General features: G+C 35.5%; 1 protein-coding gene across 7 annotated transcripts in view; it reads right to left on the reverse strand.

Annotated features, from left to right (window-relative positions):
- Positions 1-18,267, reverse strand: part of LOC118192450 (plasma membrane calcium-transporting ATPase 3-like) — a 480,953-nt gene that overhangs the window by 57,150 nt on the left and 405,536 nt on the right. For all 7 annotated transcript variants that reach the window (XR_015043552.1, XR_015043551.1, XM_085825569.1 and 4 more), the window contains exon 10: positions 1,509-1,615. Coding sequence is in view for 5 of the 7 variants with exons in the window: in XM_085825569.1 (XP_085681695.1) it covers positions 1,509-1,615 (107 nt within the window). In the remaining 2 variants the exon portion in view is untranslated. The remainder of the gene's footprint in view (positions 1-1,508; positions 1,616-18,267) is intronic.

Consider the following 18,267-nt stretch of genomic DNA (forward strand, 5'->3'; position numbering starts at 1 on the left):
AAAATGTAATATAACGGGTGTCTCAGTACCCCATTTCAGAACTTCCAAGAGCGGTAGGGCACATCCTGATGACTCGGAATCATATAGCAATGTAGGGTCTGAAATGCTTTTCTGACGCGGTAGATGGCTTTGCGTGAAAAGTTCCGAGCGTTCTTGTAGAGAATCGTCATTTCGCATAAGGATGCAGAGTTAGTAGGATGACTAAGGATATGAACGTGATTTCACCGATATACATTTAGGAAAGTCCAGAGATGTAGAATGTAGTAAGTAGCTGCACATTACTTACACACGGAACGATATACTACGTGGCTTATTGCCAGCCACAATTTCTTTACAACGCTGCACCGGGGTTTACCTGAGAAAGGTTCCTTTCAAAGAGCTGCTATGAATTGGGCACGATCAGCACGGATACGGACATCAAAGAGAATGTTCTACATCACGTTCAGGGGACTCCAAGTTTGAGTAAGCGAGGTGTAGTGCATACAGTGGGCGATTCTCATTCCAGCGTCTGGAGGATTCTCAAAGAAAACGAAATGCATCCATATCACGCGCAGCGTGTCCAGGCATTTATGCACTTCGTATTGCTTTTGCAGAATGGAGTCTCGAAAGGTGTGCTACATATCCTGTTTCCCTGCTACTGTGTTGTTCACTGATCAGGCATACTTCCCAAGGAAAGGAATTTCAACACATATAACGCCCTTTTCTGGGCGTTGCAGAACCCTCATGCAATACGATTCCTTGCAGCGCAGAGCCGGTTTTCGGTAAATGTTTGGGCCGATATTGTGTTGGATCATCTTATCGCACCATACCTGTTCTTGTTTTGTCTAACCGGTTGTTAATACTTGATCTTTCTGCAGCAAGTCTTTCCACAACCTTGGAGGCGAACAGATTTTTGCATTCAATGTAGTTCAACACAATGGAGCCGTTGCCCATTTCAGCCGTAACGTTCGTACCCATCTAGACGCCAGATTTGGCCATCTGACTTGGTGGTCTGGTGAACTGGCTTGCTTGATCACCGGACCTATCATTTCTTGATTTCTTTTTCCTGGGTCGTATGGAGATACTAGTATATTACACCCCTTTGACAACGCTTAGGAGCTTAACAATCGCAGTAACTACCGAGAGAATTCGAGATACAGCTAGAATATTCCAGATTATTCGGAATTCTCTTTGACGTAGATGTCAGGCCAGCACTGAAGTCGGTGAAAGAAACTCATAAACCATCTTTCACCCACATTACTTTTGTTCATGTAAATTTATTATCAAAACGATTATTAAATTACGTGGCGTCTTTTTATTTCTGATGTTTCTGCACACAACATCTCGTCAGGAAAGCATTTTTGACCTTGCATTGCTATATGATTCTGAGTGATTCGAGGTACAACCTACTCCTCCTAGAAGTTCTGAAACGTGGTACTGAGACACCCGATATTAAAAATAATATATAAAACAATCACAAAAATTTTAATATTAACATCAACATTAGAATAAAAGGAGAACATTATTACCATAACTCGAGATGTGTAGGCGCTGTTGATTGAAATAGCGTCCACGATCAAAGAAGCCACTTCGGATGGGAGACTGGAATATTTTGGGGTACTCTTGTACAGCACATCTTAACAGAGAGAAATTGCATTAAGAGACCAGGCAGGGAAAAACAATAATTCCATACTTAATTAATTTAGACTAAATTTTATTACTCGTTTTAAATATTTACTGCATACAGACACTGATTTCTTTTTACGGGCCATTGCAATTTACATGGATGTAAATTGCAACAAAATCTAGATCATTTAAAGAATGCTTTTATAATTAAGACATTAATGCTTTTATAGTCCTTTTTAGTCATGTATATCTGCTCGGTTACCCTTTATCTGGGGGAGAATTTAAGAAATTACCACATTCCCCATGCTTGCTTTTATATATGAAGTGCTTACACGTCCATCAAGCTGTTGAAAGATGTGTGGTTCAAATCTTGAGGAAGGCACACTTATTTCTCTATCTCCCTCTCCCTCTCTCTCTCTCTCTCTCTCACACACACACACACACACACACACAAAAAAAAAAAAAAAAAAAAAAAAAAAAAAAAAGCCTAATAAGCTCTACAAACTTTTTTTTCAGTTTTCTTTGTTGTCCAGAATATTAATTTGAAGAGAGACAACGAATTATTTGGCTAATAGTGAAATGATAGGCACATTTTTAGTAATATTATGCTAGAAATGACCTGAAAGCGAGTTTGAATTTAGTAAAGCTAACGATATATGGTTTTAAAAGACAAACATATTTTTAAATACATTTTATTTTCAACATATAGGCATGTTACGATTTTGTAATAATTGCTTACAGCAGCATGTTTCCAACTGACGTGCCAACTACTTAATTTATCTTTAATATTATGCCAAAATATTGTTTTATTATCGTTACAAAGGAAGTCGTTTTAAAGTCAATATATTTTTTAATAATATTTTAATACTTTTCGACAGCATCAATAGTTGTTATTAGAGTGTGAACTGCTGTTTCCATGTTATTAGGTTATTTCTCTTAGCCAGTGCTGAAATTGCGACCGGGCCCACCGGAATAGTATTGAGATGAATAGTATTTTAGAGGTGCGAAATGGAGCCCTTTTCGTTCGTGAAAATACTGGAAGAGTCATACACGTCCAATGTTAGTGGCTTCCAACGGAAAGACAGACTTTTTGAAATGGTATAGCCAAATACGGGGCATAAAAATTGTCACTTTCACAAAGCGTTATGTTTGTTCTCATCTAATTTTCGGATTCGTGGAGAAAATTTTTCCTCCTGTCATATTTTGCTTGATAACCAGAATTTTATCGACAGGAGATCGTGTTCAGAAAGTTTTGGTGTCTGAGCTCAGAAAGGCTTCTCTCTTTTTCCATACCTATTAATTTCCATACCTATTAATTCTCTATTAAAATTTCATCCATACTATGTTACGTTTTACGGCATTCTATCTTTTCTCATTAGTGAAGTTTTAACGTTTGAAACTTTTTAATTGTTTTACGCGAAATACAATTATCTTTTGTCATCTTTGAAATAGTACATTAAACTGTATATTTAGGGCTTAAATTTAGCCGGAACCTGGTCAGCTATTTCTTAGGTTTTGAGTGAAACTGTAATTTCAGCCGGAGCCCCAAATAAAATGAGGTCTGTTATATTATTTTAGCATTTAACAATTTAATAATGTAATAAATTTTTATTTATTTAAAAATTAGTCAAAACAGAAACTTATTTTGCCTTCAGAATTCATTTTTTCCTTGAAGAAAGGGAATCTGTTTTACAAATTCCAGCACGAGGACGAGTTTTGTTCAAAATCTGCATCAAAATAAGTTTGCCGTTTTGCCTACTTTTGAACTTTACACACGGGTGTTTCTTCTCTTTCAGTTTTTATTTTTACAATTTATTGAATTTTAATAATTATTTATCTAATTATTTTACTGTGTTATTAACCGTTATTTTATTTATTTATTTATATTTTCTGAAGCCCTTTTATAGCGCTCCAGTACTTTTAATTTTAGATATTAAGCCCTGCTCTTAACAATCAGAATTTTTACTTTAGAAATACCTCTTTATAAACAATAACTGTTTCACTGCTGAAAACTGTTTGTTTATTACTGGCAAAGTTTGTTCGATCACTGCATGCCATCGCCTACTTAAGTAATAAAATATGCAGAATTATTACAAATGGTCCGTCGTGTTTTAAAATCCTGTATTTTTCAAGTTATGGATCACATGTGTTTTTGATGTTTATTTAAAGACAAAAACTATGACTACAGTAGAAAGTATTTTGTATTTTATAATATGAAGACAGTTTATTTATTGTTATTGTGAAACGCGCGTTTCGAAGACAGTAAAATACAGATTCACCAAGCCGAATTCTCTTAGTATCGCCAACTTAAGAATATTTACAGACAAACAAATTATAAACAATTACAAACGTTTCTAATGATGTAATGGAGAAAGTTAGAGAGAGCTTTGCTTGTAAGAAGCTAAAAGAGTCAACAGATCGCTCTAGTCACAAATTTAATATATCGCAGATCACTATCTCGAAGATTGTGCAATGGAGACTGCAACTGAATCCTTTGTTTGTAAAACATACAATAAAGCCGGATTATTATATCAAAGGCGTTTTGCAATCGCATTGAGGAAACATTACAAAACATTACTTTGCCTCCTGTTTAATATTATGTTATGGAATGACGTTTTATCTATGCAGAACGGCACAATGTTTGGGTATAAACACAGAAAATTATCATGCTGTCTAAATAGGAAAGGTGTTCTGCAAAACTAAACGTCTTCTGCGCCGTTTTAGAAACAGAAGTGTATGAGCTCTTTTTTTCAGTTCCAGAATATTGTAAGTAATGTTGTAATCTAACTTATTGTGGTTAATTCCTCAAGTGGCTAATGATTCAGAAAATTTCTTATTCCACCAAAATGGTATTCCACCTGATTGGATAAATGAAATACGTCGCTAGCTGAAGATCAGCCCCTAGGTCGTTAAACTGGCCGATATTAGGTACATGACTTAGCATTGTTCATGTAGCCACCAATGCCTTCGAATTTACGCCTAGCGATTTGTTCCTCTGGGAAAACACTAAAGACAGTGTTTATGTTCCCCTAGTCCTAGCAACATGACAACATCACGACGGCTTAAAAAATGTTACACTCTTATGTGCACACTTGGAAGACCATTCTTTAGTATGTGTCGTATCACTAGAGTAGCATGCATAGAACATTCACAGTCTTATGACTAAAATCTAAAACAATTTCATTTCCTTTTTAGGTAGCGGTTTTTTTATTTTTCATTTCCAGAACTTTACAGAATTTAAAATCCTGTATATTATTTGTAATAGCGGTGTATTTATTCTCAATAGTTAAAGTAAAAGTCAAATAAGTGAATGGAATTTAATTCAAAGAAACTGCGCAAGAAATGTTTTTATGACATTTACAACGAAATAATAAAAATAATGAAAAGACGATAAATTGCTGTGAACTGGTTATTCGCGAAGTTTTCAGTTATTAATTGGCTGCTTTTAAAATAGCTTATTAGGAGGGTAATTTATTTTAAATTTATTTCGATTTTAATTAAAGTAAAACAGCACCAAAGATATTCATTAAGGAAAGGATGCTTTCGTGGAGGCTGTTTTAAGAGAAGTGGCTTTTATTTGCGTTACAGTTCGGGAGATTCATAAAAGTTACTATTAGCCTGCACTATTCACCGGGATTCAAACTAGTCAAACTATGAGTGTTTGGAAGACTTATACACTCATCCACAGGTGGGTACGCTATTTATTTTGCAAAACATTTGTACTATTGGGATAATCATAAAAAAGATGTGTCTAGCGTCATCTGTTATACAACACATCTAGAATAATTTTGCTCTAACAGCCATTTTATGAAACCTGAATCTTTGAATAACAAATAATATGTAATTCTTATACTTCGGAGGGATGTAAAAGAATTATGGAATGCATTCCATGAAAGTTCTCCTATTAAAATGTTAAGATGTAAATTATGAAATTTTCATCATAGATCTGTGTATACTGATCAATCAGTCATATTGCCAGTATCGCCTGACGGGAAGTTGCATTGCATCTTTTGCAAACTGATAGTAGTAAATTAGTCGTGGATTTTTTTTTCAAACTTGGCTTTGAAAATTTTGGTGTGGTTAATTTATTTAATTGTTTCCAAATGAAGAATGCAATGTAAAACACTAGAAGAAAAATGTTTTGGAGTTTGTAGTTGCAGATCGTAAGAGAAGTCCTCGAAGTCTTCAGCTCATCAAACAGCTCGAAAGAGCACTAAAATCAATCATAAAATTGTAGTTTGTGGAGTTCCTTCAAGTTAATTAACTAATTATTTTATAATTTAGACTTTTACTGTAACCTTTTTCCTTTTGTTTCCATGCTAAACTACATATAAGCTCGCCTATATTTAAGTTTTTAGATTATAAGACAGAGCATGTTCTGTCTTTCGAGGCATGTATGTTGATAGCTCCGATCAGATTTGTAACCTTCGGCATTGCATTATTACTGCCGATATTCATTCTCCACGCCGGTTAGATCTGTGAGACAATTTTGCCTTAAATTGATTTGTGTACCCTCCGGCTACTACATTACATGAATTTAAACTTTTACATTTGACTGTTACCTTAATTTAGAATTAATTCCTTTTACGAGGTAAAGGAAGCATTACAACCGCAAAAAAATTCAGGTATCACATTTCAATGAAAATATCAATTTTGACCGCACTCGAATCCATCTGAACGATGTCTTTGCGCGACATCTGCACGTACGGAGAGAATAAAGCATCCTTTTTTTCCGAAACGGATTGTAAAGTGGATTTGAAAGGGATTCAAAAGATATTTTATCATGACGTCTGTATGTACATACGTACGTATATATCTCACAAAACTCAAAACAAGTAGTCTCACAACATTGAAACTTTGTATATGGGACTGCTATAAAATGCGCTTACCTCCATTTTTGGTTGCAATCGGCCGCACCAAATAGTATACGTCCACTTTGTTCCCCGGCTCGGTGAGTTCAGAATTTTTTATTCTTACATGTTGGTAAATTATTCATTTTTGCTTTAAAAAGGATTAAATAATATTGTTCTTGTGTACCGGTTAAGGATTTTATGCATTTGGAATTGAGTCAGTTTGTGCATCGAATTGAGTGCCTTTTTACCGAGTGGGAGCAAAAGTAAGCTTTCAGTTTTGTACACCAAAAAAAATCTGTCTTCCTACCCACCAGCCAAATTGTTTGTTTTTGCGTAGAAATTCTAATTGCAAAAGTTGTTTTTTTTTTTTTTTTAAATTGTTCTTAACTGTATTTGGTGTTTTATGTTTTTCTGTATTTTACAATTTTTAATGAAGATGTTTTGAGTTTAATGTATTTTTGCCTTACCACGAAGGGAGAATTGAATCAATAGAATGAGAAATATATCTGTAAAAAAAAAAAAAAAAAAAAAAAAAAAAAAAAAAAAAAAAAATGTGTATAATTAATTTAGATGGCCGTAAAAGGAAGTCCTGTGGTGTCCGCGTCAGTGGTTATTTTTGGAACAATGCAGACTTATTTAGTTCCTTATACTTCTGCTTTTCTGTACTTCTATGTTATGACTTCATGGTTTAACTATTAGTTAATAGCTTTTACTTTTTGTCTAGAAACTTTTGTCTCACGAAAGCAAGAAAAGAATATTTAATTTATGTAAAAATTTCTGTTTAGTTTAATGGTGCGAACAGCGTTTTTGGTCATAACAAAGCACAAAGGCCTTTAGCCGCGTAATACCGCATTTTTAAGAAGTCACTGCCAACTACATTCACTTCTAAAAAATAAGGGCATCGTCCTTCTTCAGTGAATTAGGATGTTAGCCAAGAAGTTAACTCATTGTTAGTGCTTAATGAGCACTGTTGTAGTTGGCCGTCACAGCTTGTCGCTTTTGTTACAATGAAGTATTTAAAAGCGCTTTGTGCTACGTTCCTTTTTGTGTAAAAGTGATTCATTTATCCATAGCAAATAGCTGTTAAATCGAATAACGAAAGCGAGTTCAATTTACAGCTTTCTGTCTCTAGATTGAAAAGTAAAATAAAAAGGGCTTAATGCATAATAAATATTAAATACTTACGTATGCACTGTTGCATACGGGAATATAATTACGGTTAGAAAACTAGATGTTGAAAAGACATGGATATTAAACATATATGCAGTCTTCAATTAATCTAAGCGAAAAAGTTTCGTAAAAGTGTGAATACATTAAGTAACATGCACTTAATATACACTATTCAACTAAAAGTATGAAGAATATTTATAATGGAATGTTTGTGGGGATTTATTTAATTTACTTAACAGTTAATTTTATTTTGAAGCAACCTTTCCTATTGATCTCGCTTTCAACTCACGCTTTCTTGCCAGAATGTATATAATCTAGCTCGCGTGTATTCAAATGAGGTAGAAAGAAGTTAGTGTTTAAGGGAAGGTTTCGGAAGGTGATTTTAAAGAATTTCGGAAGGTGTTCTGCTTGCCTGAGGATCACGTTGTTATCTTTGATTTATTAGTAGGGATTAGATTTCTGTAGCGTTGAAAGATTCTTGCCATTAGACATGTTTATGCCGACTTTTACGAGTCAAAGCCTGCCTGCGCGTTAATTAGTCTGTGAAAAAACGTTATGATAACTAAATTCTATTTTATTTTAAGTTGTTTGTTACTTTTTGAGCTAAGCCAAAAGTGTTGGATTTTTGTAGGCACGTATCGCTGCCATCTGTGGATACTATTGAGTCAGTAAGGGTTCTTTACACTCTTCGGTTTGTTGTACTTCAGACTAAAAATAATTCTTTTCACAGTCTATTAACGCCTAGTTAGTTTGTGCTTGCTAAATACGAGACGTTATATGCTATCTGAAAAAATCCTGCTTCAGATATAATTATTTCTCAAAAGATAGAACTGTGTGCTTCATAATGCATGTATGATAATTACTGAATAGTGCTTTACAAAAAAAGTAGCTGTTTACAAAAAATATTGCAATTTCTAGTCGATCTATAAAATTTAGTTAACTAAAAGTGTTCAAAGACAGAAAAAAATATTTTTTTTCGAGAGAAGAATCTAAAATTATTCAGTGCAATCACTCAAGCTTTTAATCAATAAACTGTTGACGTAAGAAGCTGTCATGATAATATTCTTCTTCATACATCATAGAATATGTAATAGTAAAGTGAATATTATAAACTTAATTATTCTTTATTTTATTATTATTATTATTATTATTTTTTTTTTGTGTGTGTGTTACACTATAGTAAATATCTTTCGTTTTACCTAGGTAGAAAAAGGATGATATCTATTCGTCGATTACATTTGCCTATGAAATTCAAATTTAAAAGGTAACTAATTTTCATGTTTTTCTTGCATGGAATAGATTATAGCAAAATATGCAAAAATGGTTTTTTTCGTAAGAGAAGACTGTCAGTACAGACTGACATTTAAAAAATAACAGAAAAATCAGGTAGCCTTTCAGCGTGGTTTGTAACTTATATATATATACACATATATATGTGTGTATAGATGGTTTTAATGAATCAAGCTAGTGTAATTTCACAAGTTCAATTAGTGATTAATAACAACTGAAATGAATATGTGTTTTAGTAATTAATAATAACTGAAATGAATCTGTGTTTTTTGCTTTTAAATAACTAACTTTGTTGATAACAAAATAAATTTGATAGAAAAAATTAATATCTTATGCTTTGTTGAATGACTACATCACACTGCCGAGTGGAGATAAAAACATTTTAATTTGGTCAGTGGCAACACATTTCTTTTAAATCGTAGAATTTTTTATTAAATTAGGGAGACAAATATACTGAGAGTGGCAACACATTTCTTTTATACCACCGATTTTTCTGATTACATTTGAATACAATTATCTTAAGATTTGCTAAGTGGGAACCCAAAACTTTACCAGTGAAAAAGCGAGCATATTTTTTTAACACTCAAAGGATTATTCTGAATGCAAAAAGCACAACGTAAACACAGAAAGTGATGGGGCATACAAACATTTCTGTTCGCCTCCTTCAAACACGCTCCAGCACATCCTTATTCCATCACTGAGAGCATTTATTGTTTACTCCTTGAATGCGCCTCACCACCACCTATTCCCCCTCACTCTTCCATTCCTGCAACGGTCTGTACCGATGACTGATGACATACTGTACCAACCACATTATATTAAAGTACGCGAGCAACTCTTAATCAAGATGGTATTGAAATACCTCTTCCACGGTCTCGTTTAAACTTCAAATACCAACTAAAACCTCTTGCATCAAATTATTGGCAAAATTTGTGAAATAATGCTTCACAGGAGAGACGCACATATAAATTTATCTCTAATATAAGCTTCACATGTCTGTATTCGAATACTGCATAAATTACTATAGAACAGGACACGGATAGTTCCCACATATTTCAACGCAAGAAATATGGCGATCTCCGATATTTGTATATATGGAGAACCTACACTTTCTTATGCCCCTTAACTGGGGATAATCAAATAAAAATGCCCACAAAATAATCTGCTGTCATTCTAAATGTTTCTAATTAAAGATAAATATCAGTATACGAAATTTAAAAAATATGCAACGACTCTCTTCCTACGGCCTAGATCTTTGTCAAGTAAGTTCCTCGTGCTGCGTAAATTTAATGAACTTTTGCATCTTGTGAAAACTCTCACAAAGCTAGAAAAGTTTTTAAGGGTTAGTTAGTATTGGAAGGCATTATCTGTTGACCCATGTTATATAGCTGTCGCCTCCCCCATACTTTGACATGTACCTACAGAGTCTGTACAGAAAGTAATGAGACTGGCTCTATAAAATTCATTTATTTGAAGATAATTCTAAAGACACTTAATATTCTACTAAACAGCCTTCTTCTGCGTTAATACGCCTTTGCCAAATGACTCTGCCACCCACTGATACCCACCTCCAAGTTGAATGCTTTCAGAACGCGATGTTACTTTTTTTCTGCAAATTCTCCTGACTGTCAAATCGATGACATTTTAAACCGCATTTTAACCGAGGGAATAGAAAAAGTACGGGGGGGGATTTATCGGGGCTGTATGGTGCATGGAGGTAGGAAGTAAGAAGGAGTCGCCCTAAACAAGTTTCTCCGTACCCTGCTCTGAAGCACCTGCGATCCCTACGTGGTGACCAAAACATTGGGTCATTTACCATTGAGTTCTATGGGATTTGACGCGTTCGGGTGTAAATATTTTGTAATTACGTCGCAAATATACATATAAATGTATATATTTTCTTTTTCTACAACACTTCAGAGTCCTAAGTATGTGAAAACAACATATTTTTAAACAACATTTCATTCTGAACGGAATTAAATGCTATACTTTTCACAGGACAGTTTTCTCAGAATGGTTTAATTTCAATGAAATATTTTCATAAGTTTTCGTTAATTACATTAGAAAAAAAATTAAGGTAATTCGATTTTATTTGGTTAAGGTACAAAAATTAAGATCAAAGTTTATTGCATTATTAATATTAAAATTATGCATTATTTCTTTTCTATTTATAGAGCTTCTTCCTAAAATACTTTCTTAAATATGACATGATTTTTTGGCTTCTTTTAAATCGAAAAATGTAAGTCAATTTATAATTAATGCTCTATTCGGTTCATTTTAAATTAGAGAATTATTAGGAATTAAATAGTATTTGACTTTCTCTGAACATTTCTGAAAGGGAATAAAATAATTTTTTTTTTAAAGTATTATTTAAAACTTGTAACTGAGTTATTATAAAATGTAAGGGGAATAATTCTTTTAATTATACTTATCAGATTTTTTTTTTTACCCTTCATTTCAACAACACATATTCCAAAACTCTTTATTACGTTCTTAAGTGCGCATCTCATAGCATTTGCTTTACAATACCTTTTAACAGAATGCTTTCTAATACGAACAATTCTTGCTTAAATAGTTTTATAACGTATTTGTCAACAGGATTTCAATTTATGTTTACAACTCAATATTAAGGTTATTATATATTTAGATAACATTTATAATCATTATAAATTAGATACATTTAATCATTAGATTTCTTCACAGTGCTTTCATAGTTGTTTATAAGTGAATAAATTCTTCATTTCAAATACATTTATAAATAATTTAATGAATATTTAAGTATTTTGTCAAAGGCAGATACATGCTTTTTGCAAGCACATGCATAAATACCCATACATATAATTTTGACGAGGATTGCAGCATTTGATGGTAATTTTATTTTTAATTAACCCAAATAAGTAAAACGTGTAAGCCCAAAGTGATTATTTTTCAGATATATAAAATTAAAACGATGGGTCTAAAATGAGCAGCAGTAAAGCCTCTTCTCTAAAAAATTTTAAAAGGTAAATGTTACAATAATATATGGATGTGAAAAAAAAATTTGTTTTATTTAAAACATTTTGACGTTTGGAAAATAAAATAAAAGTAGCGAATACTCTATCAAGGGTATCGAAAGACGTATACAATTTTAAATGTACGTAAGGTATTTTTCATTCTTTAAGCATAACATTTTTCTTAAAATCTATATTTTTGTAGTGCAACAGCTTAGAATTTTATAAAACAAATTCATAATCAAAATCGCTGTTGTTAGTTATCGAAAAATGACCAAGATGTGATTTTTGCGTAAATGTCAGTAAACTATACAAATTGCTATTATCCATCACACTATGAATGTTTCTTTCATGCGAGAGTGTCCCTTTTTCGATTTCTATGGAACTGTCGTGTGTCGAAATACTATCAGAATCTTGTCAAGCGAGCTTCTGAATGTAAACAAAGAAACACCCCGTCTGGTGACCCAAGCTTCAAAGCAGTGCTTCACTTCTAGCGCGGAATGGCCCCTCCTCCCTTTCCTACCTCCATGGTATGGTGGTGGGGGCAGCATTTCGACTTTGTATTTTGCGAGGAACTTGGTCACTTTGAAGGATGTTTGGAGCAATGCATTATCCAGTTGTTTGTGAGCTCAGGGAAGACACGGGCGGTTCGATTTTTCACTTTTTAAAGCATTCCTTGTAAAAAATCTGCATTTAACTGTCTGTCCGGGTGGCATGAACTCTTTGTGCAAAGAGTGTCAAAGAAGGCATGGACTTCATTTTTGATTTGCTGACTTGAGTCTTCTTTGACAAGGAGATTGGGCAGTGTGCTACTCTGCACTCTGTGTTTTTGTTTTGGTATTATACTCAAAAACTCATGCTTCATCACCGGTAATCACTTGATTAAAAAATTAGGGTCACTTGTTAAACACTCTAGCAATTCACGTGAAATCGACTCATGGTTTTCTTTCTGTCCATCGGGCAAAATCCTAAGAACGAGCTAGGTACAAATTTTACGCATTTAAAGTTCTTCCCTGCTGATCTGATGCAAAATGAATTTTGTAAGTCCCAACATACGCAAAATTATTCGGACACTCATCCGACGATCAGAGTCCAAAAGCATATTAAGCATAGGAATTTTGTCTACATTATCTGAAGTTTGAGAGTTTGAAGGGCGCCCAGCGCGTTGCGTTGTTCATTTTGTCTTGCAGAACCTTGAGATCTGATTTGAGGAACCCCGAGGTTTCGTGGAACATAGTTTGAAGACCGCTGTTCTGAAGATATTTCGTTCGAACACTCTAATGCAGAGATTCTCAACCGGGGTTACGCAAAGAAACAAAGTATTTTTAACTATTAGATTCAAAAATTAAATACTAAAACATCCTGTTTAAGTTTTTTTCTCTAACACTCATAACTTTTTGTGATCTGAGCTTTGTTCAAGTTCAATAGTCGCTCACAGACTTTAGCAAAATTATCCCGTTTTTATTTTCACAAACATTCTTTTAGCCACAGACATAACAAAAGTTTGTCATAAATGAGGCTTTTAAAGGAGTAATAGAAGTGGCTGTTGTATTTAATAGAAATATAAATTTAATAGAAATATAAATAAGTATTAAAAGGTAACAATATCTCCCATCCGGAGACGACTGGCCAGCATCCATTAAGACGCCTACCACTAACGACACATCATAGGCAGTGTCGACTGGATTTTTGCTAAACTCGGGCGAGCTGGAGTGTGTCCAACTGGAGGTGTGTAATCTTCAGCGATGAATTCTGATTCAATCACAATGCTGATGACCAATGCACATGCGCATGGAGGCGACCAGGCCAGTGGTCTGATCTGTTGCTCATTGAGTGGCATTTAGCAATTACAGAAGGTGCGACGGTGTGGGGAGGGATTTGTTGGGACACACGACCACCTCTAGTCATCCTTCGGGACACTATGACAGATTGCAGTTATGTGGACATTTTAACGCTGGTTGTACTGCCTATACTATCAAGTTGCCCAGTTGCCATTTATCAGCCAGACAACGCTCATCCACATACTGCGGGACTCTCCTAACAATGTCTTCAAAGATATGATGCATTACCGTGGCCTGCCAGATCACCAGAACTCTCGCCAATGGGGCACGTTTAATGCATGCTTGGAAGGGAACTGATACTGTAATTCTTTTAGAGTTGATCAAGTTATTAGCATGTCTACACCCTTTCCGGGCTCATATTGCTCTATTTTGAGTTATAATAATTTTTGTACGTTGATTTGCTGCTGTGTCTTACAGCAGGTATTTTGTCTTTTTGTTGCTTCGTATTCCTTACCTTTCTAAGTGACTTGAGAATATCGTTGTTTGTTGTTTGTCTGTTCTTATTCGGAAGGCAGATTGTAAGGTCGGAATTTTCTCAGAATATCGTGTTATGCCTCGAATAATAATAAGAAATGCTTACCAGCAAATTTCTAAATTTGATAGAGGCAGGATCGTTGCATATCGAGAGCGTGGATTATACTTCCGTAATATCTCCCGTCGCACTGGTTGACATCCAACCACTGTAATGCAAATATGGAATCAATGAGTTGCTGAGAGTCATACCGAACGGCATTCAGGATCTCAACGCCCTCCCAAGACTAACGTCCTAGAGGACAGACATACTGTGAGGTCAGGTCTGCAAAACGATACGACCACATCATGGACCATTGGTCAGGAAATTGGCATATTTGCCGCACGCCCAGTGTCCGCTCGTACGGTGCATCAACGTTTGTAGCAGCGTGGCCTATCAGTACGGCGACTATTACTTCGGCTTCCCATGACAATGCAGCATAGAGAAAGACGGCGACTCTAGTGTGCCGAACGACAGAGCTGGATATTGGAGTGGAACAATGTCATCTTTGCAGACGAGTCCCGGTTCTGCGTGCATTATTCTAATGGCCGTATACGTGTCTGGAGGCTCCGCGTGGAGACCGCACATCGCCTGCTTATATTCGATACCGGCGTAGGGACCCTGCACCTGCCGTGATGGTTTGCACAGCCATTGGGCTTACGAGACGCAAATCTTTAGTTCAGATCGCTGGTAATTTAAACACAATTGGGTACATTTCTGACATCTTACGTGCAGTGCTTGTGCCCTATCTTCGAGGCCTGCCAAGCGCCATCTTCCAACAAGATAATGCAAGACCACATGTTGCACGTCGTGTTCTGAACTCCGACCTCCCTCGATACACAGGGTATTCGACTGCTTCCCTGGCCTGCACGGTCTCCAGATCTGTCACTCACTGAAAACATGTGGTCATGAGTTGGAGAGTAGCTCGCTACCTCTCTCCAGCTAAAAACTATTAAAGCATTCCTGTTGTAATTCGCGACTTAGGATTTACATCGCGAAAATTGGCGGCGAAGTATTTCTTTGCATACAATATTTATTGTATTGCAGTATTTTCTCGCATCTTGCACATTTCAGATTTTTCTCTTTCTTATTGAATGGCTTATTCTCAAAATTAAAAACAGATATTTAGGAACTCGCTAGAAGGCTAGAACATTTTCTAGAATTGCCTCGCTAGAACGTTTTTTCATTTGACAACACGCAACACAGTTAGTTGCAAACTTGATCATTCAGCTCTATGGTGGAAATGGCCAAAAATATGAGATTTCATTTCATGTGCACTTAGATATTCTGTTAAGTAAATGCATTGATATGAAGTTTTAAGGAATGATTAGCGTTTTATAATTCTGATTTAGACTGGAGTAGGATTATTTTACAGAAAGATTTCAGGGTAAATTCCAATGAAAACGTTTTGAAATTATTTAAGAATGAAAAATAGTCTAATAATTGGAAATACAGATTGAAAAAGTAACAGAGGAGGAATCTGATATACCGTGATTTATTTGGCTTTCGCGGAATCTGAGAAAAATCCCAAAATATGGTAAAATTATTCGCAGAAATTTGGACAGAGACAAAATACCGCCATATTTATAAAAAGCTCACTCAGCCATCTGAAATACAGTGCATGTATTTCTCAATAATATTTTTGGTATTCACACCATTAACATTGTTAATTAAATATTAATTATAATTTTAATAAACTGCTATAGCAGCTCAGACGCCTATTTGTTACTACGTAGCATGGAATTTTTTTAATACTAATTTTCCTAATTAGCATAATTTATAGTATGTGTAACCGATAACATTCCATTTAGAACCATTATGAAGTAATAAAAGCTTATTTATTACATTTGCAAACATCAATATGCAGTGCGCCACAGATAACAAGCTGCTTTAAATTCACAAAGCGACCATTTTTTGAAATTTTAACTTAAAATAACAATTTAATGTTATTGTCGATTTACAACAGATGGCGCCACAAAACATAAGCTTTAGAAACTTGTTAGCAAACATTTAATTGTAATACTTTTCTAGTCGTCTATCGAATGCTATTTAGAATGAAGGCAATGAAGTGTATGATAAATTAGTATAATTTTTTAGACCTAGAGATGGTTACAAGATTTTGAGTATTATTATGTGATAGAATGCTTAATTTAAGCTATTCACACTTAGTTACAGTTTTAATAAATATTACATAACGTAATGATTAGTTTCAATCGAAGAACACTGAATAAGATTCTAGTGCTTTTATTTCACTTTAGTTATAAATAATAGTATGCTCTAGCGCAGTAGAGCTTATGTCTAGATGAAACCCGCCATCGCTTTCTACATACATTTCACTAAATTAATACCATGTATGTAGCATTTAATGTATTCACTTTAAAAGAGGACATATCGTAAATGCAGTAAACTGATATATGTCAGAGAAAATAAACATATTTGCGAGAGATGTAAAATTGGAGACAATGGTCTTAATTATGTAACGAAGCCTTGGCGCACTGCGTTGGCGCAGTGGCTAGCGCATCGCTCAGCAACACCACAGGTCCGGGGTTCGATTCCCGGGTTGGGCAAGGCCGACTCAGCCTTTCATCCTTTGATTTCCATTACTTGGGTCGATAAAATGAGTACCAAGTTCTTTTGGGGGATTAAACACTGGGGGCCTGAGACCAAGCTGACCACTTGTTCAGGATATATGCTTACGCACCCCGGGGCCCACGGTCAAGAAAGCAGATTTTGGGCACTCCAGGCCTTGGCCCATTAGAGCTGTTGCGCCACTTAGGTTAGTTTAAGCAGAAAGTTACAAAAAGCAAAAACTTTACAAACAATAGAATAAAATAAGAACAAAAACACCGAAGTCAATGCCTAAGGAGCGCTTTTGCCTCCCAGTATCTCGACTGCTCCCTGACGAAAAGCGCCACATCCAAGCAGGTGGTCCCTGCAAATTTCTTCTCCAGAATTACAAAATTGGAAAATAGGATCGCTTGAAATGCCTGTGCGGTGCAGGTGATCGGAAAGGCAACATGTCCTGTGGAGAGACGGAAAGCCAGAAATGCGCTGCTTCTTGGACTATCGGGAATAAAAGGACTCATCATTCTCCAACTTGTTAAGGTTGTGTTAGTCTGAAGATCTCGTAAGATATTAGACGTAAATAAACTTTTAAAAACACTTGAATCCTCCAATAAGATATGGTTGTATTAGGATGTTGTATTACGCTGGCACCCCATCTTTTTGAAAGTACAGGGGTTGGACAAAAATATGGAAACACCTTTAAAAAAACATGTTTCTTTGCTTAATATGGTGTAGGAAACCCGTTGGCATCCAAAACAGCTTGCAGTCTTCTCGGAATGGATAAATACAGTTCCTGTATGTTTGCCAAGGGAATATTATACCATTCTTCCTGCAAAACGGTGGCAAGTTCAGATAACGATGTTGGCGGTGGATAACGAGAACGCACTTTCCGTTCCAATGTAGACCACAGAGGTTCGATAATATTCAGGTCTGGTGACTGTGGTGGCCAGGGGAGATGGGAAAACTCATCCTCGTGCTCAGAAAACCAGTCCTGGACAATGTGAGCTGTGTGAAAAGGGACTTTGTCGTCTTGGAAGACACCATTACCATCGGGGAACAAAGTTTGTACCATGGGATGATCTTGATCGGCCAAAATGTTCACATAAGTCTTTGGCAGTCATGTGCCCTGACACAGTTATCATGGGGCTAGCAGAGAACCACGATATGGCTGCCCAAACCATAGCAGAACCCCGCCATTTTTCACTCGTGGCAACAAGCAGTCTGTATTATAGGCTTGAGATGGCGTTCTCCAGACGTAAACTCGGCCAGAAGTGGGAAACAATGTGAAAGAAGACTCGTCAGACCATATTACTCGCTTCCACTGCTCTATAGTCCAGGCTTTATGGCTTAAACACCACCTTTTCTTGTTACGGGCATAAGCATCACTGATGAGTGGCTTCTCAATTGCAGCACGGCCAGCAATTCCCTGTTTATGAAGCTCC

Source organism: Stegodyphus dumicola, chromosome 10, assembly GCF_044657685.1.
Source record: "Stegodyphus dumicola isolate Sdum_Otavi_A_Nest chromosome 10, ASM4465768v1".
Classification (NCBI taxonomy): Eukaryota; Metazoa; Arthropoda; class Arachnida; order Araneae; family Eresidae; genus Stegodyphus; species Stegodyphus dumicola.